At 45.4% G+C, this 22605-nt stretch overlaps 1 protein-coding gene across 2 annotated transcripts in view; it reads left to right on the top strand.

Annotated features, from left to right (window-relative positions):
* ADAMTS9 (ADAM metallopeptidase with thrombospondin type 1 motif 9) overlaps window positions 1–13895 on the top strand; it is a 211691-nt gene extending 197796 nt beyond the window's left edge. For both annotated transcript variants that reach the window (XM_048491555.1, XM_048491554.1), the window contains exons 34-40: window positions 278–372; window positions 2884–2978; window positions 3079–3212; window positions 4306–4397; window positions 7857–7961; window positions 10371–10465; window positions 12111–13895. In XM_048491555.1, the coding sequence (XP_048347512.1) occupies window positions 278–372; window positions 2884–2978; window positions 3079–3212; window positions 4306–4397; window positions 7857–7961; window positions 10371–10460 (611 nt within the window). In that variant the 3' untranslated portion in view covers window positions 10461–10465; window positions 12111–13895. The remainder of the gene's footprint in view (window positions 1–277; window positions 373–2883; window positions 2979–3078; window positions 3213–4305; window positions 4398–7856; window positions 7962–10370; window positions 10466–12110) is intronic.
* Window positions 13896–22605: the final 8710 nt, after the last annotated feature.

The following is a 22605-nucleotide window of genomic DNA, read 5'->3' as shown; positions in this document are numbered from 1 at the left end:
GTTCCGCTCCAATTTGGTGGTATTATTTAGGTTGGAACAGAGTTTTACATCCTGCTGTTCTCTGTTTGATTAACATTGTTGTTGCTGTTGTTGGTGGGAGGGGTTGGGATTTTCAGGATCCTGCCTAGCTGGGCAGTTAATGGGCTTTAGAGACTCAGAACAAATGGAATGATATATTTAATTGGGCCAATCCAACTCAATTGCATCTTTAATTTAAAACAACAGGCTGTCACAGTAATTCCATTGCTGCATAGTTACCAACGTTTCTCTGATTTAGGTGAGTTACCAACGAGCTGTAAGGAAGTAAAATCTCTCAAAGGCATCCGTGAAGATGGAGAATATTACCTTACTGTCAAAGGAAGGCTCTTAAAGGTGTGTTTGAATCCCATTGTACATTTTTTGCTATAGAGTTTTTGGCTTCGTGAAATCTTATGGGCCTGATTGTGGGCTAGCAGAAAGCGATGCAGACATCCAGGAAAAGAGTAATCGATCTGGTCAATGCTTGTACACAGTCATGTACAAGATACTTACGTTCATCTTCTGTCTTCAGTTTGACCCCATATTGGGACTGTATCTATTAGCAGGCATGCAGTCCAGGTAAAAGTTTCTAGTCTGCTATGGAGGGGGTGCCCCTCCCCTCTGGAAGAAACGTGACAGTTTTCCCCCACTTAAACTGTCACATGCTCAGGAGAGGTGCACCCCCTCTCCCTCAGTTCTCTTCTTGTAGTCATCAAGTCTAGAAGCTTCCTTTGTTCCGCCATGTTTTTCAGTTGCGGTCGGATGTTTTTCTTCGTTTCTTCTTTTTTTGTTCCTGAATTGCAGTGAGTCTTACTGCTGTTGCTGCAGGTGGCTGAGGTAGCATTCATGCGCATTTGTTAATTTGTCCGAGTATTCTGCTCATGTGTAAGTGAAGGTGGCTCTTTACACACTTACAGCATGCAGATGAGAACCAGTGGCAGAGCGCCAAGGGGGGCGCGTCGGTGCGGGGGCATTCCGGTGGCAGGGTGGGGGCATGGCAGGGGTGCAAGGCGCACGCTTGCCCCGAGCCCAGTTTCCCCTAGCTCCGGCTCTGATGAGAACTAGGCCTTTTTCTCCCACCTCCCTGCTTGATTACTTTAAGCAGCTTCTTCCCACACTTCTGATTTTGGAGGCGGACAGCACAAAAATGTTGAGAAGCAATGGACTACAGGACAGTGAGGTAAAGGAGGAGCAGGGTTTCATTTCCCTCACCTGGCTGGGGTAGCTTTCACTGACCTTCCTCCCTCTTTATGTCTGGAAGGGTTTGAAAATATTTTCCCCAAGGAATCTGAGCACAGGTCTAAGGCCCAGTGGAATGATGGCATCCAAAGCACTGTTCAAGAAATGTGCTGGATTCTCAACCATGATGACTCTTACTGATGAACAAGACTCCCGTTTACTCTGTTTGGGTGAAGTTCACAATGTTCAGACGTGCCCCATCTGCCAGAGGTTCACTCTGTGAGCTCTCTTGCTGTTATTATTGCTGGTTTTCAGTGAGCGATGGCAACAGCAAGCGGTAACTGAGGGAGAGGGGGCACCTCTCCAGAGCATGTAGCAGTTTAAGTGGGAAAAGGCCATTTAGTTCCCTCCAGAGGGGAAGGGCATCTCCTCCATAGTTTGGAGGCTAGAAACTTTCGCCTGGACAGCAGGCCTGCAGGCAGGTGCAGTCCCAATGTATGTCTGCACTGAAGACCTCAATGGACACCTTTTGCAGGTCAGTGCAACTCTGTTTTCTGTTTCTGCAATAAGCAATTCCCTTCTCCAGCCCTCTTTGGATTATGCCTCTCCTGATCAAATATCAGCTTCCTGCTGAATCCTGGGCAATGTCAGTGTGGTGTTGTGGTTAAGAGCAGGTGGATTCTAATCTGGAGAACCAGGTTTGATTCCCCACTCCTCCACCTGAGTGGCAGAGGCTTATCTGGTGAACCAGATGTGTTTTCACACTCCTACATTCCTGCTGGGTGACCTTGGGCTAGCCACAGTTTTCTCGGGCCTCTCTCAGCCCACCTACCTCACAATGGGTCTTCTGTGAGGAGAGGAAGGGAGCCTTGAGTCTCCTTACAGGAGAGAAAGGTGGAGTATAAATCCAAACTCTTCTGCCTCCTTTTTTGGCAGATACAGATCCAATAATAATATGTTGCCAAATGTTTTGCAGTGGTATTTTTTTAAGGCGCTATCAAGGTGAAATTTAATTAATTAATGCTTCCTATGAAAGTTGGATTTGAGCATTGAAATCGTGTCAGATGCTATGTATTTCATTCTGTTTTAGTGTATTGATGTTCATGCTTAAGACCTCGAGCCAAAAGAGCTTTTTAATAAAAGGAAAGGAAGATCTGATTACTTTACAGATTGCCCTTCTGCACTGCCTCTCACCTGTGCGTTTCTGAAAGAACTGGGCGGTCCTTGCTGTAAAGCACAGGTGTCAAACTCGCGGCCCTCCAGATGTTATGGACTACAGTTCCCATCATCCCCTGCCAGCATGATGCTGGCAGTGGATAATGGGAACTGTAGTCCATAACATCTGGAGGGCTGCGAGTTTGACACCTGTGCTGTAAAGGGTTGCAATTCCATTTGCAGCAAGGTAGAGACGAGGGTATTCTCTTGGTTAGTAAGATGCCTGCTTTCTAGAATTTGGGGAAATGGTAGGTAGCCCACACTCTTTTCAATACTTCGTGTTTCAGTTAGGGACACGTGACTTAAAACTAGTTTCTGGTTCCGTAATTTTCTTTTAATTTTGTTTGAGAACCTAAATAACAGGTGGTTCGGTTCTGCTGTGATGTCCGCCTTGTTGGCGTGCTCCAGCTTTTGATTTTCTAATCCTGCATTCAGTAGCCAGTAATGAAATTGCGGCCTCATTTCTCATAGATATATTGCGCTGGCATGGAGTCTGACAGACCCAAAGAATATGTGACTCTTGTCAATGGTGAAGCGGAGAATTTCTCTGAAGTCTACAGCTATAGGTAAGAACATCAGCTGCCCCGTATTTGATGATACTTTGGTTTCTGCTCCCGGTGTTTTATTTCTTGTCATAAGTAGAAAAGGGACTTTCTTTTGATTCAGGTTACATAACCCGACCGAATGTCCGTATAATGGGAGCAGGAGAGAAGATTGCCAGTGCAGAAAGGATTACACAGCTGCGGGATTTTCTGCCTTCGGCAAAGTAAGGCTGGACCTGACCGCTATGCAGATAATCAGTGAGTACCAACAGGGCCTTATCATTAACCTCTCTCTTTTTTAATTGTTCTTGTCCATTAGTTGTTTAAAACTAAGCTAGTCGAGCAAGCAGTATCCCTTCATGGCCTGGGTTAAAAAGTTATAATGCATTACCTTGCACTTGAAAGGTAGTGTCATTTAAAATCACAATAATGAGCACTTTATTATTCAGTTCAGGCAAGGGGGGGAAAGGTCTTCCCGTGGCTGTGAATTCTTCCGCCCTGCCACACAATCAGCCGGTGATGTCTCCAGCAACGTCCATTTATTTATTTATTTCGCAACATTCTAATCGTGTCACTTCGTGAAGTTCTGCTTCATATTTGACTCCATTTTGTGCAAAACCAGGATTCGTTTCCCAGAGTTCCTTTTGCATTCCAGGCCCCGTGGATTGAATGGAAGGCAGATTGTACTCTTTAGCAGCGATGTCCTAGCTTGTTTCTATTTTATCCAGAGTTAGCCCTGCAGACAGTGGGAAAGTACCCGAACGTTGGAAATTAGTTTTGAATAAGACCAAAAGGGAGATATTTTCTTAGGCTGCAGTTCTTTAAACACTGTTGGGACCAAAGTCGAAGCTCACTGCAGCCGTTCTCCAAACAAAATTTTTTAGGAGAAGCCTTTCTTAATGTCACTCTGCTCTTTCGGTCCCTCCCAAGACAATCCTGAAATGTCAAACACGATGCAAAACACAAGTCAAAATGAAAAAAATAAGCAGACCAAAGGTAGGGAAAATACGAGCTATGCCTGTGTCCTGAGCATAATTCCTCAGTGTAAAGTGATAATTAAAATGTTGATACCCCTGCCTTTTTAGAATGTCTCTATTCTTAAGGTTGAAAGGTCCCCCACAGAACGGCTGCTTTAAAACACATGCATGTTTACATTTCTTGCTCAGTCGCCCGTGTAATTGACAACAGCATTGTTCTATGAGGATCCCACTGGAGTCGCAGGATTAATGCATTAAGACAGGTGTGCTGTATTTAATAATGATGAAATGTTTGGATTTCTCTTCCCCTCCCCACCCCCCGCCCCTGCTCCACTCCCTCTGCCTCTTTGCGTTTCGTCAAATATTTTTCCCAGCGACCGATTTACAGTTTGCGCAGACGCTTGATGGACGACCTGTTCCTTTTGCCACTGCCGGGGATTGCTACAGTGCAGCCAAGTGCCCACAGGTACCTCGACAATCATACTGCAAGGACCGCAGCCGCACAGAAATACACAAACATGGCTACCAATCTTGATCCTCCTTGATCTGAGATTGCAAATGCCTTAACAGTCCAGGTGCTCGGGAGCAACAGCCGCAGAAGGCCATTGCTTTCACCTCCTGCATGTGAGCTCCCAATGGTACCTGGTGGGCCACTGCAAGTAGCAGAGAGCTGAACTAGATGGACTCTGGTCTGATCCAGCTGGCTTGTTCTTATGTTCTTAAACATCTTACTTTGTATTGGCGCCATTTGTTAGACATCTCTCAGAATGGAGATAACTGAGTCCAGGGGACAGCCATAATACATAGTACATGGGTTAACTGAGATGGTGTTGCTTTGTTAGTAGGAAAGTAGGTGGTCACGTTGTTGGTAAGCAAAGCCAAACTTACTCGCCCAAGCTAATGTCGAGAGGGCATGCAGAATGAGCACAATTTTTTATTTAATTTGAGTCGTTTCCTTCCATTAGGTAATCCTGGTTTGTGACAGCTGATGGCATTGGCTTTGCAGTAGCTATGTTACACAACCATATTATTCCTGCGATACTTGAAGCGGATAATATGAACCCTGTGGTTATGATAATTACCCTTCGGTTTACAGTATCAAAAGCTTTAATTGTGTTCCTCTGTGCAGACTTTTAAGATACTGCACTGTGAAGGAATCATTCTCCCAAGATCAGGGCTAGTGAGACTAATTTAGGCAGTGGATTAAGGACACAGCATTGTCTTGCCTCTCTTCGCCAGTGTCCCATCCCACCAACACACCCTTGACTGCCACTTTCTTGTTACTTCCCCAGGCATCTTAAAGCCGCGTGGCAAGCCACACATACCCTGTAAGGTTTCCTGAACTCTCACAAAATATCCTTCTCTCATTAGAATGTGCCTATCGTTTTGGGGTATTTGGCAATGAGGAAACACAAATGGTAGCCAGATTTTTCCAAGAAGGGATGTTGAACATTGTTCAGTTTGGCTCACAACTGATTGGAAACAGGGAACTGATTTTTTAGTGATCAGTTCAACCACTGGTTGGCCTGTGCGTGGCTGTTTGTCATGTTATTTTTCTGTATTCCTTCTGAAACCTGTGATACAGCACAAGCAGTTTTTAGCAAATGCACATTCTCACAAAGCCTTATTGAGTTCTACCCCCGTTCCCCATCTTTGCCGCATAATTTCTCCACTAAGCAGGCCATTGTTTAAATAGACAATTAAATCAGTCCTAAATAAACGCTACGTGTTAATGAAATCCTGTTCTTCGATGCTTGTTTGTGTAGTCCCTGGCGGTGTTAATGACCACCTATTGGGTTTGAGTCACTCACGTGTGCATAGTTTGGTAAAAATCTGACCAAATATTGCTCTGCTGGCTTTGTGACTGTTCAGCACTCATCGAAGAAGCTGGGTGATTTGGTCATGTCTGACTAATCTCTCTGAACATATAAGGTTTAACTCTGAAACATGTTTGTGGTGAAATTTGAAGTATCCCTGCCCTCAAGAGCTTAGGAAACTATATAGAGCAAGTATGATCCACCCAGTTTTTTAAAGTAAGCGCAGGGATTTGTCACTCTGACTTCTGGTAGGGCGTAGCCAGTGGTAGGATCCAAAATTTTTAGTAATAGGTTTCCATGGTGGGGGGATTCAAACTGGCGTAGCGCCAATGGGGCTGGGCGGGGCACGACAGGAGCATGGCTGGGCATTCCGGGGGCAGGGCATTCCTGGGCGGGGCTGTGGCAAGGATGCAGCCGCTGTGTCGGTCCTTGGGCGGGAAACGAATGTGCGCAGGCACAGGCTGCCACGCACGCCGGTGCACCTCCTGCTAGACTGCTTCAAGTTCTGCGCGCTACTTCTGAGAGGAGGGGCGTAACTAAGGCAAAAATCACGTGGCAAAATCACCAATTAGTAACCCCCTCTCGGCACCCACAAATAATTAGTAACCTACTCTCGGGAACCTGTGAGAACCTGCTGGATCCCACCTCTGGGTGTAGCGCCCTACCAGCAGTGGCATAGCACTAAGGGGGCTGGAGGTGCACGACGCACCGGGCGTTCCAGGGTGCGGGCATGGCGGGGGTGCAGGGCGCAGTTCTCCCTCGCTCCGCCCGTGGATAGCAGCAGTGGGAGTGAAAAAAGATTGTGGCAGTGAGGGCTGGCTTCAAGCAGACTATGAACTGAGCTGGTGTTTCCCCCAGGGCCATCCAGCAGTATCCTTGTGACTCCGCTGTTATTACTGATGGAAGCTGCTCTGAGCCCACGAGGGGAGAAGAAGCTTACACATTTAATTGATTAATAATAATAATTCTAGTTTTCTTGAGGTTTTTGTATGTTCTTACTATGTAATGTACTGTGCGATCCAAAGGGGGGGGGGGAAGTGAAACAGCTGAGGAGGCAGCGCAACACCTGTGCCGGTGTAAACGTCACGCCAGAGTTAGAGGCATTTATGCCAGTGCAGGGGCATTCATCCTGGTGTTGAGTAGTCGCATGGAAGCATGAGAACATCCCTGGGAACACCTCAACACCCACCCTGCTTGCACTAACATAGCTTCGCAGTGGCACTCTTTCCAATCATATTCTAAAACCATTAATTAATGAACAGATTATACAAAGATAGATGGCTTCTTAAAGGAGTACCATCTTGTTCCCACTCCTCACCCCTCACTCTGTTCCAGAGGCCAAGAGGAGATGTTGGTACCGGTTGGCTAGGTGGGAAAGGCGTGGATGCTGGTGGCTTTGCCCCCTCTGCCCGCATGGGTGCCCTTTATGCCATCAGAGGAGGCAAGTGCACCGGCACGGCCCTGCACCACTTCCAGATGCCATTTGGCTCCCGCCTCAGATTGGGCCATTTGGGTGGTTGTGAACCAAATCCTGGTTTCCCTGTTAAATCATGCTAAGAAATAAACCACGGATTTGCATTGCCTCCGAACTGAATGTTTGCAGCATTTTATAAAATAATGACAAATAGGAATCGCCACTCTAGGTTGGAGAAGTGGGGACGGGAAAAGGCAGCCGCTTCTTCAGTGATTCCAATATCGATGCGAGCTGCATTTGACTTTTTCCAGCACCAACAGAACATTTTAAAAAACGAAGCTCAACTAGGCAAAGGACAAGAATGCCCTCCATTGGCCATCTGTAGCAAAGCAGCCTTTTGCCAGTAAGCTGCAAATGAGGGGGAAAAAATGCTTAATCTCACCCCTGCTGTGATTTGTACAGTATGTGCTAATCGCTATGAGGGCTTGGAACAATTGAAAACATTGCCGGGGAGATCTTGTTAGAATAATGACACTGTGGCTTGTTGGGACATGGGGGGCAGGGGTGGGGTGTAGCAATAACACCATTCAGAATTAGATTTACTTTTTCATGGCAAGAGTGCACTCTGTCAGTTATCCATCACTTCAGGGGACGTGCGTGATCTAATCTATGTCTTGTCCATTTATTTATTTAGGGGCGTTTTAGCATCAGCCTTTCTGGAACTGGCTTGTCCGTAACACAGACGGCAAGATGGCTTTCCCAGGGGAATTACGCCGTCTCGGAAATTACAAAATCACCAGTAAGGGAACGCTCTTACGTTTAACCCAAATGCAATGTTTACCTGTTAACCTGCCACATCTAGTTTCAACGTACCTCCTTGCGCCTCGTGAAAATACTCTTCAACGGATGGGGAGAGGCGGGTCAGAACAACCTCTTGGTGTTTGATGTGAGGCATCAGATCTGTGAAGCATGGTCTGTAATTGGTGGATTTGGAGCCGTGGATTGGAGTAAATTCAACTTGATCTGTATTATTGCAATTAATTAGTGGGTCTGCTTAACCGTGAAGCTAAAAACACTGAGCACAGTGGCGCAGACACTTCTTTAATTAGTTGTCTGAGTCCTCAGGAAATATGCAGTAGGGAGCTTACTCTAGCAGTGCTATTGAGCATAATAAAGTAGTAAAGAGATTACCTTTTCCAGTGCCTTCTTGTGCTTAAAGCCTGGCTCCTTGCCATCACCACTTCTTCTCCCTGAATCCGGTTGCAGTGTGTACTGGAAGCCTTTATTTAAAACACGTGAATTATTATATGATGGCCATTTTTCCATAGTTTCAGCATTCCTTTTCAGCATTCAAAAAGCTTTATAATTCTTGCACCATTGATGGGAATCCATTGGAGCCAGCTATGCACAGAGACAATCACCTTGCCAGAGGTGTAACGTTACCTTGGTGTAACGGGAGAGCATGGTGGACTCTGACCTAGAGAACTGGGTTTTGTTCCCCACTCCTCCACATGAGTGGCAAACTCTTATCTGGAGAACTGGGTTTCTTTCGCACTCCTCCACTTGAAGCCTGCTGGGTGACTTTGGGCTAGTCACAGTTCTGCTCAGCCCCACCTACCCCACAGACAAGGTGTCTGTTGTCAGCGGCGAAGCCACCAGGGGGTGGGTGGGTGCGCCGCACACTGGGTGCACGGTTTTGGGTCATGTGGGGGGCGGAAAATTCCCCCCAGACTCCTACCCCTACCCCCCCGACCCCCCTGCGGGACTCCCCCCCCCGTAGTGCCCCCCCACATTTACGTTACAAACGGAGCAGGCTGGAGAACAGGCTTCAAAGGCCCAGGTGGGAACGTCATTTCCCAGGAGATTCTGGGAAATGTAGTTCCCACCTGGGCCTTTGAAGCCTGTTCTCCAGCCTGCTTGGTTTCTAAAGTAAGTGTTGGGGGGGGGCGCAACGCGGGGGGGGGGGGGTCGAAAAAGCCAGAGTGCGCACCGGGCGCACTCTGACCCAGCTACGCCTCTGTTGTGGAGAGAGGAAGAGGAGATTGAAAATGGCTTTAGGATTCCTTGCAGTTGCGGAAAGCGGGATATAAATCGAAACTCATCCTCATGAAGGCCATTTAGCAAAATTCACTAATAAGCAGGAAGTTGGGGCAGACGGTGAATTGTAACAGCTTGCTCAAGAACTTCCTGTCTCATCAGAAGTGTGCTGCTTCACACTAACCCAGGTTCTCAGAGCCATTTGAAGTGGGTTAGAAACGAATGTGTGAATTGGGCCTAATGATGTCAGAAGTTCAACTTCTGTGCTGCAAGCAGGGCTCCGGACAGAATTCCAAGCATGCACAACAGCAGAAAATTAATGGTTCACAGGACTGCGTGTGTTTGCTTAGCCAAGAGCAAGAGAACAGCAGCTCTGCTCGAGGTGCTCTTGAGTGATCTCAGCTGTTGAAAGTGAAACAGAAGTCAAGGCAAGTAAAAAATGATGATGATAAAAAAATAAGGCTTATCTGAGAAGGAACAGTGCAGAAGGGAAGTTCCTCTAGGAAATCCAAAGCAGTGCCGAGCATAAAGGCTGAGGAAATCCCACCTGACTAAATTAAAACAAAAGCAAGCAAGCAATCGATGTAGGACATCTCTTTTACTTAGATCCCCTTTGAAGTGCAGCTCTTGAAGTACGGATGTCAGAAGAGAGCTGGGATGCTCATCAGAGGTGGTCAGGGCATCCCAGATCAATAGCATCAAGCACAAAAGGTTCGCATGCCATCTCTAGACAACGCCAAACAGTATAGGGCGTCTTGCATTCCACTTGATCCAGCTTTGATAGATTTTCTTCCTCTGGAGCAGTATTAGAATATAAAAACATACAAAGTCAGCGTAGCCGTGTGATCCCCTGAGGAGGTGCAGATGACTTTTGCTGTGATTCCGGCATACATTAATATGGCTAATGATCTAAAGTTGAAGATCAGTTGAAATGTAGAGGAAATGTTCAGAAGGTTTAATTTGCTCATCGTTTTAAAATTTGAGGGGGGGAAAGCTATTTATGGGAAACTGCAAAAAAAATCATCAGATAAAATTCTTTTCTTGTCGCCAAAAAAAATATGTTAGCGTTATATATTTCTTCAGTTTTCATCTGTAAGTTCTTGGGTTGAGGTTGATAGCGTACCAGGGGATGTAACTGCTTTTTGAGATACACTTTGTATTTTATTCTTAGGATGGTACCAAAGTAATAGGGAAATGTGGGGGTTACTGTGGAAAGTGTACTCCGTCGTCTGGAGCTGGCCTCGATGTCCAAGTGTTGTAGCAATGGTAAGTTCCCCTTCAGAGAATGGATTATTACAAAGTATTCAGATCATTTATTACTACAGATTATTATAATTTATCTGAATTTTAAAATTAAAAGCTGTTTGTTTGACATGCAGACTGTTTGACTTCCTGCCCACTCTTGAGGTTGCTGTTCCTTTATCCCAGATATTAATCTGGCTGAACTACATAGCAATTAATGTGGTCGTGTGCTAGATGTAGACATTCATTGAAGAAATTGATTTATTGAGATTTAAATGACAGGGGAAATTTTAATGGAACGTATACTGAGAATGTTTGAATTTCCTCTGAATTTGTCCACAACTTCCCAGCCTGACCAATCGCTAGCAAGCCAAGCACTGACCAATCAAAATAAAGAAGATGTCTGCACATTAACAAGTTACTTTTTCCTATTCCTTTCCTATTTCTTGCCTGACTAAAGCCCTGGTTTTGACCCAGTCTTAAATGCTGGTTAATATTCATATAAGAACATAAGAACAAGCCAGCTGGATCAGACCAGAGTCCATCTAGTCCAGCTCTCTGCTACTCACAGTGGCCCACCAGGTGCCTTTGGGAGCTCACATGCAGGAGGTGAAAGCAATGGCCTTCTGCGGCTGTTGCTCCCGAGCACCTGGACTTTTAAGGCATTTACAATCTCAGATCAAAGAGGATCAAGATTGGTAGCCATAAATCGACTTCTCCTCCATAAATCTGTCCAAGCCCCTTTTAAAGCTATCCAGGTTAGTGGCCATCACCACCTCCTGTGGCAGCATATTCCAAACACCAATCACATGTTGTGTGAAGAAGTGTTTCCTTTTATTAGTCCTAATTCTTCCCCCCAGCATTTTCAATGAATGCCCCCTGGTTCTAGTATTGTGAGATATCTTTTCCTTGTTCTGACACCTGTTCAAAAAGCAGGAAAGAGAAGAGGGGAAGCGGGTTGGGCACCCTTCCTCCAATTCCCCTCCCTTTCCCACAGGTTCATACCATACCAGGTTTGAGAGAGACTTTGGCAGAGCAGGGAAATCACAGAAAGGCCAATCATGCAGGAGGCCCCCACGGCACGCTGGCAACTGAACCCCGGCGTGGCAAACTTCCTTGTACCGATGTACAATGAAGTGGCTGCGTGCCTGCTGCATTTGCTCTTGGCTTTCCCCATAGAAAGCAAGAGCCCTTCAGGCACGCACCTGATGCCACAGCAGGGCAGAGAGCTCCCCCGTCCATGGCCCTTTCCCCACTTACCTTAAGCCCCGCGCCACTCTCCTCAAGTAGCGCGGGGTCCCCCGGCACTCCCCACTACAGGGGCGGCGACAGTGCAGCCGCCCCGACGCTGCCGCTCTTGCTGCCCCTCCGCGCGCGGCATCCCTGGCGCTCCTTTGATGACCACGCACTCGTGGGGACGCCCGGGCGCGCGCCAGAGATGCCGCGCGCTGAGAGTAGCGCACAGCAAAGGGCAGCAAAGGTAAGTGGGGAAACGCCCCATAATTAGCCAAAGAGAACAAATTAGGAGTTTGTTTAAAAAAAAAACACAACTTCAATGTCTCTGGTTCAGATGCTACTCTAAAGCAACCTGTCCATGTGGAAGCAATATTAATTAGGGGGAACCAAGAACTCTGCATTTATTTATTTATTTTTCCAATTTTATTCCCAGAGTCTCCGAATGCCTGTAGCTGAAGCAAGACAGATGAAGGATAATTAAGCAATACCTCTGCCTTCCACCTTTGTACTTCTTTCACTGTGTGTATGCCTGAGTGCGCGCGTGCGTGCGTGTGTGTGTGTGTGGTTGCGGGTGCGTGTATATATATTGTATATTCTTAATGTTTTAAAGTATAATATTTATGTCTCGAATTATTTATTTTCGATTTAATATTTTTGTACGTAAAATGTTTATATTAAGGCTGCTTATCCTGTTTTTTTAATTTTTTAAAAAAAGTTTTAACTGCAGTCAAACCACTGCATTTTACGTACTCTACATTATATGTAGCATTATGACAAAGGTGATAACTTTTATTGTCACTATACCCAATTGTTTACTTTTTCATCCAGTCATTTCTCTTCTGGTTAGCAGCTGCACTGATCATCATAAGGTGCTAAATGGTTTTTCATTGGGGGTATTTTTGGCATTTTGTAGCTAATTTCTTCTGAAGAAAATAATGTGATTATTACTTTTTTTAAAAAAAAAAATCAGCAACAAAGCAATCTGCCACACAGACTCAGTGAACATACATTTCGTCGTGGCTGTATCAGTAGTTCTGTCTCAGTTGTTTTGTAATGGCACGTGACCTCTTTCAGCCAGTGTTAACAGCCACTGGTTTGGTGCTAACATGATTTATTTATTACTGCCATATAGGCTTGAAAAGCCAAATCCTTTGCCGGGTTCCAGGTGACGGTAGGGAAGGAATACGTCAGAGCTGAATTCCAACGTCCTGTTAAAGCGAATCGTTTTTAAATTGTGTTTTCCTAACAAACCAAGGACTCCTCAGAAGAAATGGGAACTTAGCCTACCACACAACCCCAGTGGTATTCTCAGTCTTCCCTTGCTATGTGCATCCACAGGGGTGGTCGGGTATATTGAGACATCCTATAGAGTGACAGCAAGACCTCTGTGTATGAGCAAGAACGTGCCCCAGAATTCTCTGCAAGTGTACAGGGCTTCTGTGGCACAGATGACCTTAACAAAGGTTCCCTAAAGTCAGAAGCTTTTCATGCAATTACTGTCTGATAGATCTAATCAAACTATGTTAGTCTTATCCATTAACCTCAAGGTTAAACATATACAGGCTCCAGCAATGATTTCTGTCATTTAAAAAAATGTTTTTTATCAGCAAGGACTTCAGCCTTGTTTCCCGCATTCCATTCATAAGAGCAGCTGCTTAATTCAAGATCAGATCATAAAATCACTTATGGAGGAACTAGAACTGAAACCAAGTTTGGCAATAATTCAAATGTTATTTTTAAAAAAACTGATGGCAACAGCTAATATTTATGTCCTGTGTTCAGTGGAACATAATTAGTGTGGATGCTGTTAAAAACCTTGGCCCTAATTCAGCTCTGATCACATCTAGTAAGTTCCATACCACTACTACTAACTAGCTCCAGTTAGGAAACACTTCTGCACCCACTTAAAGAAGAGCATCAAATCAGTTCAGTGGAACATAATTAGTGGGGATGCAGACGTGTAATCAGATGTATATCATTTATGTGCACAGATATATGCTCCCATTCCCTAGGTCTCCCTGCTGAATAACAGCAAGTAAAAAGCACATTGGGATTGTCGATTAGAGATTACTTAAATACATGGTGGAAAAATCATCGCCCGTTTCTCACTATTTGGATTTACAGGGAGACATATACAACTTGCACTCACAATTGATTCAAAATTACTTTTTCACTCTAGACCCAAGTAATCCATTTAATAGGTGTCAAACTTGCAGCCCTCCAGATGTTATGGACTACAGTTCCCATCATCCCCTGCCAGCATCATGTTGGCGGGGATGATGGGAACTGTAGTCCATACTGGCAGGGGATGATGGGAAATGTAGTCCATAACATCTGGAGGGCCGCAAGTTTGACACCTGTATATCACAAGATGGTCCAAACTTCTGAGCTAAATCAGATCATCCACTTCAAAGGTTCGTGATAACAGAACCTTGACACAGATTATTCAGCAAAATCAGCATGAGTGGTCGGTCCGATTATTTGCTCCTGACTTCCTAGGATAAACTTAGGCCATTTCTGCACGGAGGCAGAAACGGCTAGGTCGGCACACTGCGTGCCGACCCAACGACGCTGGGACCGTCAGCACGGATGGTCCTGGAAACAGCTGGGCAGCCGGTGCCACGGAGCGCCGGCGCCCGGCCAACCCGGCATATCCCCGGGCCTCCGGCGCGTCGCCGAGACCTGGGGACACGCCCCCCTCCGACACGCCGGAGGCCCGGGGACAAGGTAAGTGCCGGGTGGGGGAGGCGTCGTGAAGCCGCTGCCGTTCACTCGGCAGCGGCTTCACTGCGGCGTTTCCCCAACAAGAGCGCTTCCAAGCGCTCTGGGGAAACGCCGGCTTCGGGCCGGGCAGGCGGCGCGAGGGCGGCGCGGCTGCGATGCAGCTGCGCCCCCTGTGCGAATGGCCGCCTGGATACGGCGTTTTTGCTGTCTCCAGGCCGCCATTAATTGCCCGTGCGGAAACGGCCTTAGTCATTTGCTCACCATCCAAGGGACACGTTGCTCTGTTGTTGCTAATTTTACACTGTTCTTAACTCCCTGATCATTAACATCAGGGAAATGAAAAAGGAAAGGGAAATGGACTTCCTGTGAAATGGCGTCAAAACTATTTGCTGCTCTGCAACCAACCCTGAGCTCGCTTTCCGTGCATGAAAGAGAAGGGGTCCGCTTCCACTTCTCTCTCTCTGGCCACTTGAGTGCCACTGAGATCTTTCTATGAAAGGGATTTGGTTGTGAATTTGATGGTGCTTTCCTTATAGGTTGGAGATGAAATTTTACAGGGATGGACAGAATCCATAGTTCTTCCGTTGAGTCTAGCTGGTCTTGCCATGTATCAACAGCAGACTCTACAATGAACAAATTGTACTGTTCCCAGTGGTGGGATTCAGCAGGTTCGCACCACTTCGGTTGTTAAAATGGTGCTTGTGAACAACCAGTTGTTAAATTATTTGAACCCCATCACCGGAACCGGTTGTTAAATTATTTGAATCCCACCACTGACTGTGCCTATGTACTGCCAATCGTCATTCCTCTCCCCCCGGATCCTCAGAAGAGTCAGGTTATTCTCTGCCTGACTTTATAGGAACTCAAGCACAGGCTGATTACCTTGAAAGGTGCTGCCAGTACAGACTGGCCCGGATGGACCATTGGCCTCCATCTTAAGGTAGCTTCATACATTCATCCTCACTCATGTAAAATGTTGCTGGGGATATCTGCCGTTCTTATTACGTTGCATTTCATTTGGGTCTGCAGGGAAAAATATTCTGCATATGAATTCTCAGCATAGATTTCACATGAGCTTACTTACCTATCTCAGGTGAATTGAGCGTTCATATAAATTTAGGATTTCAAATGCGCGATTTAAAAAAAAAAGATTGCGTGGTTTGTTGGTTTGTTTTTTGGAGAAAATGCCAAAAATACCATTTCAAAGGTTCATTCTGTTAAAACAAAACTTGTAAGGTGTAGTCAAAAGAGTCGAGGTTTTAACAAAACAATTGCCGCTCGCTCCTTAAAAATCTTCTGTAGGGGAAAGGGAAAATTGCACTACTATAAGCATTAGGACAGAAACAATGGTGCTTAATTGATGCTTAGGAAATTGCAATCTGCTTTTTTTTATTTTCAATAATGAAGTGAATCAGTATTTATACAAAGAAATATTATTTTTTGAAATCTACACATTCCTTTACAGCATGTAATATCATAATGACTATCGTTAGTGCAAAAGCCTTCCAGTGTTGAAGCAAAATGTAAGGAAATTGTTAGTAGATACTAATTTTTAGGGTGACTTCAAAAGGAGGTGATTAAACCATATTTGTAAAGTAAGTGTAATCATTGTTCTCTTGTACCAATGCCATTATTTCCTTATGAGAATCGATTAACTTTCTTTTGCCTGCACTTTTTGTTGTTTTGCTTTCTTTCTTTTGAGTTCCACAAAAGAAAGACCCAAAAAGATGTCTTTTTCTTAAAGTTTTGTGTGGTCCTTTTTTTTTTATTTATCGGCATCCTTTATGTGCTATTCTAAAGTAAAAAACACATGGGATTAATAAAAAAGGTCTTTTAAAGGAATATTCTACAGGTATACTCTGTCTAAATCTTTTAATGGTCATTAGTGATCATTTTCCCACAAAAGAGACACACACCTCAAATTAACAAGTCAGAGCAAGAGCTAATTTGTAAGATGCTGGAACTGAAGGGTACTTAGATTTGGATCTGGAAGATATAGCCCTGATATGTGAGATGCATTTGTGGTAGATCAGTAACAAGTGAAAGAGGAGGAGGAGGAGTTTGGATTTATCCCCCCCCCCCCATTCTCTCCTGTAAAGAGACTCAAAGGGGCTTACAAACTCCTTTTTCCCTTCCTCTCCCCATGACAGACACCTTGTGAGGTAGGTGGGACTGAGAGAGCTCTGAGAGAACTGTGACTAGCCCAGGTCATCCAGCAGGAGTGTAGGAGTGGGGAAACAAATCGGGTTCACCAGATAAGACACTGCTGCTTGTGTGGAAGAGAGAGGAATCAAACCTGGTTCTCCAGATTAGAGTTCACCTGCTCCTAACCACTACACCACACTAGAAAGATATTTGCTGTCTATTTTACTACCTGTCAAGTTACAGAACATGAGTTTGAGATTGAAATCAGGGTCCATCGTTAAACTGTGAGAAGTCTTGACAAAAATTAAACTCCCATGATAGATTACGACAGAACTGTTTCACCTTGTCAGTCAAGCCCATTTTGGTGAATTCCAGGGATTGCACAGCTAATGAGGACATTTATTTCTTGTCTAGCGGTGGAGACTGGGTGGGACGGAAGAATGGGCAAGGCAGGCATTGCACTACGTAGAAGCAGTGGTGCTAGAAGCTATAATTCTAAATCAGAAAACACCCCAAATTTGGGCTACAGGAACACTTACAAAAAGGTGATCTTTTAAATAGGAATTTTGCAGGCTTGACTTGCAGTTCATCACAGTCATCGTGTTTTTAGCCTATCCATCCTCCAAGGATTCTCTCTCTCACAACACCCTGGTGAGCAGCAGTGGCATAGGAGGTTAAGAGCTCATGTATCTAATCTGGAGGAACCGGGTTTGATTCCCAGCTCTGCCACCTGAGCTGTGGAGGCTTATCTGGGGAATTCCGATTAGCCTGTACACTCCCACACACGCCAGCTAGGTGACCTTGGGCTAGTCACAGCTCTTCTGAGCTCTCTCAGCCCCACCCACCTCACAGGGTGTTTGTTGTGAGGGGGGAAGGGCAAGGAGATTGTCAGCCCCTTTGAGTCTCCTGCAGGAGAGAAAGGGGGGATATAAATCCAAACTCTTCTTCTTCTGATGTAGGCTAAGCTGAGTACTTGTGGTACTTATCATGAGAAGCCGCCAATTAGCAATCTTTGCTTCACAATGGGGTTTCCCCGTTTCACCATTCTTTTTGTTTCCATTGGTTAGTCTCCCACGTGTGCCTATCCAACCTGGCCCACCATTTTGCCTGGCCCACCATTTTGCCTGCCTGCCTGCCTCTTTCGTTGTTGCCACTCAACCTCCATTTCAAGAGGTTGCCTGCCAGATTTTTTGCTGCTGTTTATCAGCAGTTCGAAGACCTCTCAGTTCATAGGCCTCCTTTATATTTGTTTTGCCGCCCTGTGCCCTCACCTGCTCCCTTTGCCTCTGCACTGTTGCAGTGGTTCACTCAGCCATGTCCAGGTGGTGTGAATGACCCCACGCAGCTCAGTATGGCGGGGGGGGGGGGAGGAAAGTGGCAGTGGTGTATTTACCTGGGAGTAAACCTTGCATGGGTGGTATTGGGGAGCAAAGGTGGAATGTGCAGAAAGGTGATGAATGTAGGGCAGGGGGAGACATGAAAGGCTGGCAAGAGTTTTCGCAGACTCATCAGTGTCCTGGGCTCCCTGCTCCAGCAATAGGAGCAGCAGTGGCGTAGGAGGTTAAGAGCTTGTGTATCTAATCTGGAGGAACTGGGTTTGATTCCCAGCTCTGCCGCCTGAGCTGTGGAGGCTTACCTGGGGAATTCCGATTAGCCTGTACACTCCCACACACGCCAGCTGGGTGACCTTGGGCTGGTCACAGTTCTTCTGAGCTCTCTCAGCCCCACCCACCTCACAGGGTGTTTGTTGTGAGGGGGGAAGGGCAAGGAGATTGTAAGACCCTTTGAGTCTCCTACAGGAGAGAAAGGGGGGATATAAATCCAAACTCTTCTTCTTCTTTAACTTGAAAATTGAAAACAGCAACAGAGTGAACCATTTTAAAATGGCCAGGGGGATGGGAGATCACACTCTTGACAAAACCGTATTCTTTTTATTTAAGGGATTTGCAGAGAACGTCCTAAAACTTCCAATTGGAGGAGGCATGGCAGGGAGGTGGGCAATTAAGTGGGAGAAACTGCTGTGTTGCGGGCAGGGGAAAGCAGGGAGGAGAGAAAATCTGAGGAAATTTTAACACATGAGGGTCCGTTTTCCCTGCAAACGGAGAAAAAAAAAGGTCACATTTACAGAGCATTCAGGAAACATCTGGGATTCTCAAATCTGAGAGCAGGGTTAGTTCTGAACAGGAGAAAACGCGGGCACAAGCAAAAATCAAACACAAAGGGAATGTACGCTGAAAGCGAAGGAGACCGCACGTGAGTAAATGGCCTAAGCTTTTCTAGCCTTTCCTGGGATTATGATGAGTTGGGATCAACCTTGCATGCTTCATCACACACAGACACAGAGTAACTTACTTCACTGTGAAGCACTGCTTGAAACAAACACACACACACACACACACAACCTGGTCAGTACTTGGCACAGAGTACTGTAGTAGGGATGCAAGTCTTCACTGTGAATGTGCCAGACAAACTTTACAATCATTTAGCAAGAAGTATTGCAAGCCAGTCTCAGCACTACGTCACAGCTCTCCCAAACATCACAAGTAACTTGTGAACTGGTTGGCAACTACCCAGTAGCCTTTTCCCCTGAAGAGTGTATGAGGTGATTGACTTAGCAACTCAAGACAATTGATATTGAATGGACTTCATTGAAATACAATAGTACAAATAAAACAAAGAATAGATTGTGAAACCAAGGGAATGAGCAAAAAGTCCCTAAAAGTGGAGCGATATAGAATCCTTTTCTGGAGTAAGCCTCACTGAATAAAATGGGACTTCCTACTGGGTAGGCCAGTTTAGGACTGCACTCTGCTTCTTTCTGCTCGTTTCCCCACTGTATAAATTTAGATTGTAAGCTCCTTGGGGCAGAGACCCAATTTGAAGTATTTCTGCTGACTTCTACTCTTTAAAGCAGGGGTCCCCAAGGAGATGCCAATGGGTGCAGTAGTGCCTGCCAACACCTTTTCAAGTACCCACTGAATGTTTTTTTAGGAAGTAGATCCAGCCAGGTAGAGCTTTTGCCCAGCAAGATTTCTGATTGACGACTGGTGATTTGATTGGCTGTGTAGATTTTTTTTAAATGTTGCTTTGGCAGCAGCTGCCACCACAGAACAAGGATCTACTACTCTCTGTTGCTGGAGTAAAGCTGTGGCAGCCATTTTGTGGTAGCCGTTCTGCAGCTATGCCTGTCATGCTATGTCAAGATTCCAAGTGTGCCTGCAGGCTCAAAAAAGATCGGAGACCCCAGCTTTAAAAAGCATTGTTTGTTTGTTGTGCAGTCCATGGACCAGACTGTGCTATGTTCATTGATGGTGAACTTGGGGTATCCTTGTGTAAAAATCATGAGAATCTCTGCTTTGGATCTCACTCATCTCCCTAACTCCAACCCTTCCTTCCTCCTACGTTGGAGGAATAGACATGAAGAGGGGAGGATCTTTTCAAGAGCTGTTGTAACCTCTCAGCCCACTGCTAAGCAAGTCTATTCAGATGCAAGCCCACAGCCGCATTCTAATTATACCGATCATACAAGTTCCATCCCTGGTATTACAACAATCCCACTGCTGAGCTCCTTTGCAAAACTACATGCAAAAACTAGGCCAATGGCTGGAAAGGGGAAAGGTCAAATTTATTTTCCATGACATTCATGAAAGATGTAAATTTGGTAGAGAAAATAATTATGCCTGTACAGCAGTGCCATTGGGCTGTAAGAGAAATCATACATATATCTGTGAAAGCAGAGCAAGTGCTAACTACTATTATATGACCATCCCACCCAGTGAACTCCGGTGAACGGCTCATTGATTAGTCATGATCAGCAATAAATCAGTGGCATATTTGCTCCTGGTAATTGTGAGGCAACCTGAACCCCATGGGAGTTTGGGCATCCCTACACGCCAGTAAAGCACGATGGGCAGAGATGGCTGAATATGGGAGGCAGCCTCTCTTTTTCCTACTGGAACTAATAACTGCAGGGAAAAAGCAATAATATCAGGTGAAAACAATGACTGCTTATAGCCTCAGATTCTTAGTTCTTTCTCACATTGCTGATCTGATTCATGTCATTGATCTTTTGAATTTTGTTTGATTGGGAACTTGTCCTCCCCAGTCTCTCTGACTCTGCCTGTCTGCCAGCAAGTACAAACAAAGGAGTTGTGTCCCTTATTGGGAAGATAAGATAGTTGGCATCCATATTTTGTGGGGTGGGGGGCATCTATGTGCATCTATTCCTTTCCCCAGTCTTCCCTGCTTCTGCTAATATGTGCACTCAAATGCTTTGTCTCAATCTGTGCAGGCAGGAATGCTAGAACAAACAAAAAAAATCTCCTTCTAGGGCAGGAAGGCTGGTGAGTACTGTCCACCTATCAGTGGAGAGGAAAAGGCTAGAAACAGAGTAACCGTCAACCTGCTTCCTGCAGATACAAACAAACCCTACCTAACCAATTCATAGTACCAAATAATGAAATATCTTAAATGGAATCTTCGTTTTTATAGAATGGGTAAAGTTCCAGCAATATATACTCAGTGCAGAATATTTCACAGACTTACGAAACCTATTATTATGGAACAGTGGCATACGGTTTAAAGTATTTCCTGCCTGGTGATCTTGAATCTAAACTGGGAAGGCTGGCATTTCATTCATTACCAAGACCACAAATAAAAACCAGTGCGGACTGCACTATACCTTTGCCATCATTCATCTTTATTTGTCAAAAGTGCAATGCAATAAAAAAGCCACCAGGGTGGTCAGATTCAAATGTGAACAGGGCTTCTGTGGAAGAGGGAATTTTATCAGATATAATTTGTAATGTAGTGATGAGGCCAAACGCTGCACATGCTAGAAGCCTCACTTCCACACAACTACACTGAAGGAAAAGTAAAGCTAGTTTTTACACCTCACTTTTCTCTACCTCAAGGGGTCACAAAGTGGCTTACAATCGCCTGCCTGTCTTCACAGCAGACACCCTGTGAGGTAGGTGGGGCTGAGAGAGTTCTGAGAGAACTGTGAATGGCCCACGGTCACCCAGCAGGCGTCATGTTGAGGAGCAGGGGAACAAACCCTATTCACCATATTAGAGTCCGCCACTCACGAAACCCGGTTCTCCAGACAAGAGTCCGCTGCTCTTCACTATGCCACTCTGACTCTTTAATATAGGATCTCACCTTTCATTTTTTGTCCAGATAACTACTTCCTCTGAAGGACCTGAACTATTTCCTCTGAAGGGCTACTCAAAGGCAAAGCAAATGGCCTCTGTTCAGGTAAAGAAAAATCCCACAAGATTGGGGGTACATACCCTGTTTCCCCGAAAATAAGACATCCCCTGAGAATAAGACGTAGTAGAGGTTTTGCTGAAGTGCTAAATATAAAGCATCCCCCGAAAGTAAGACATAGCAAAGTTTTTGTTTGGAAGCATGCCCGTCGAACAGAGCACCAGAGCATGCAGCTGTGGGGCGGAAAAATAAGACATCCCCTGAAAATAAGACATAGCGCATCTGTAAGGATGGGGGTTAGTTTCTGCTCCGCTATCCTGGCCTTGGCACATTCCACGTTCTGGGCTACGTGCCCGGGATGGTTGCTGCCTTTAACCTTGCTGCGCTTATCATATGTGTTTGAAGTTTGTTTTCGCTCTGTCATGGGAATTGTGCTTGGGAGTTTGGGGAGGGGCCGTCTTGTCCGTAAAAGCGACAGCTTGAGCCCGGGAAGGTCAGAATCCGCATTGCGTGTAGTGTGATCGTTGAAGTTTATGAAATAAAAGAACTGAACTCAGTTGCTATATTTTGAGTCCTTTGAGGTTCCTTACAGCATCTTTGGGAGCAAAAATTAATATAAGACACTGTCTTATTTTGGGGGAAACACGGTAGTACCTACTTATACTGGGACAGGCATATATTGAAAGAAAATCCAGGTTATTGCTGCAAATGAGACCAGGGTGTCGGTTTCAGCGCAATCTCCACTCCTGAAGAAATTCTGTAGGCTGAAAAGGGGTCCAAAGAAGATATAACAGTATCGCCAGTTCTTCACACTCGCAGCCAGATGACAGTAAAACATAAATCTTCCATGT

The sequence above is a fragment of the Sphaerodactylus townsendi genome, linkage group LG03 (genome assembly GCF_021028975.2).
Source record: "Sphaerodactylus townsendi isolate TG3544 linkage group LG03, MPM_Stown_v2.3, whole genome shotgun sequence".
NCBI classification, from domain to species: Eukaryota; Metazoa; Chordata; class Lepidosauria; order Squamata; family Sphaerodactylidae; genus Sphaerodactylus; species Sphaerodactylus townsendi.
The sequence above is the reverse complement of the archived record's forward strand: the minus strand, read 5'-3'. Positions and strand labels throughout refer to the sequence as shown.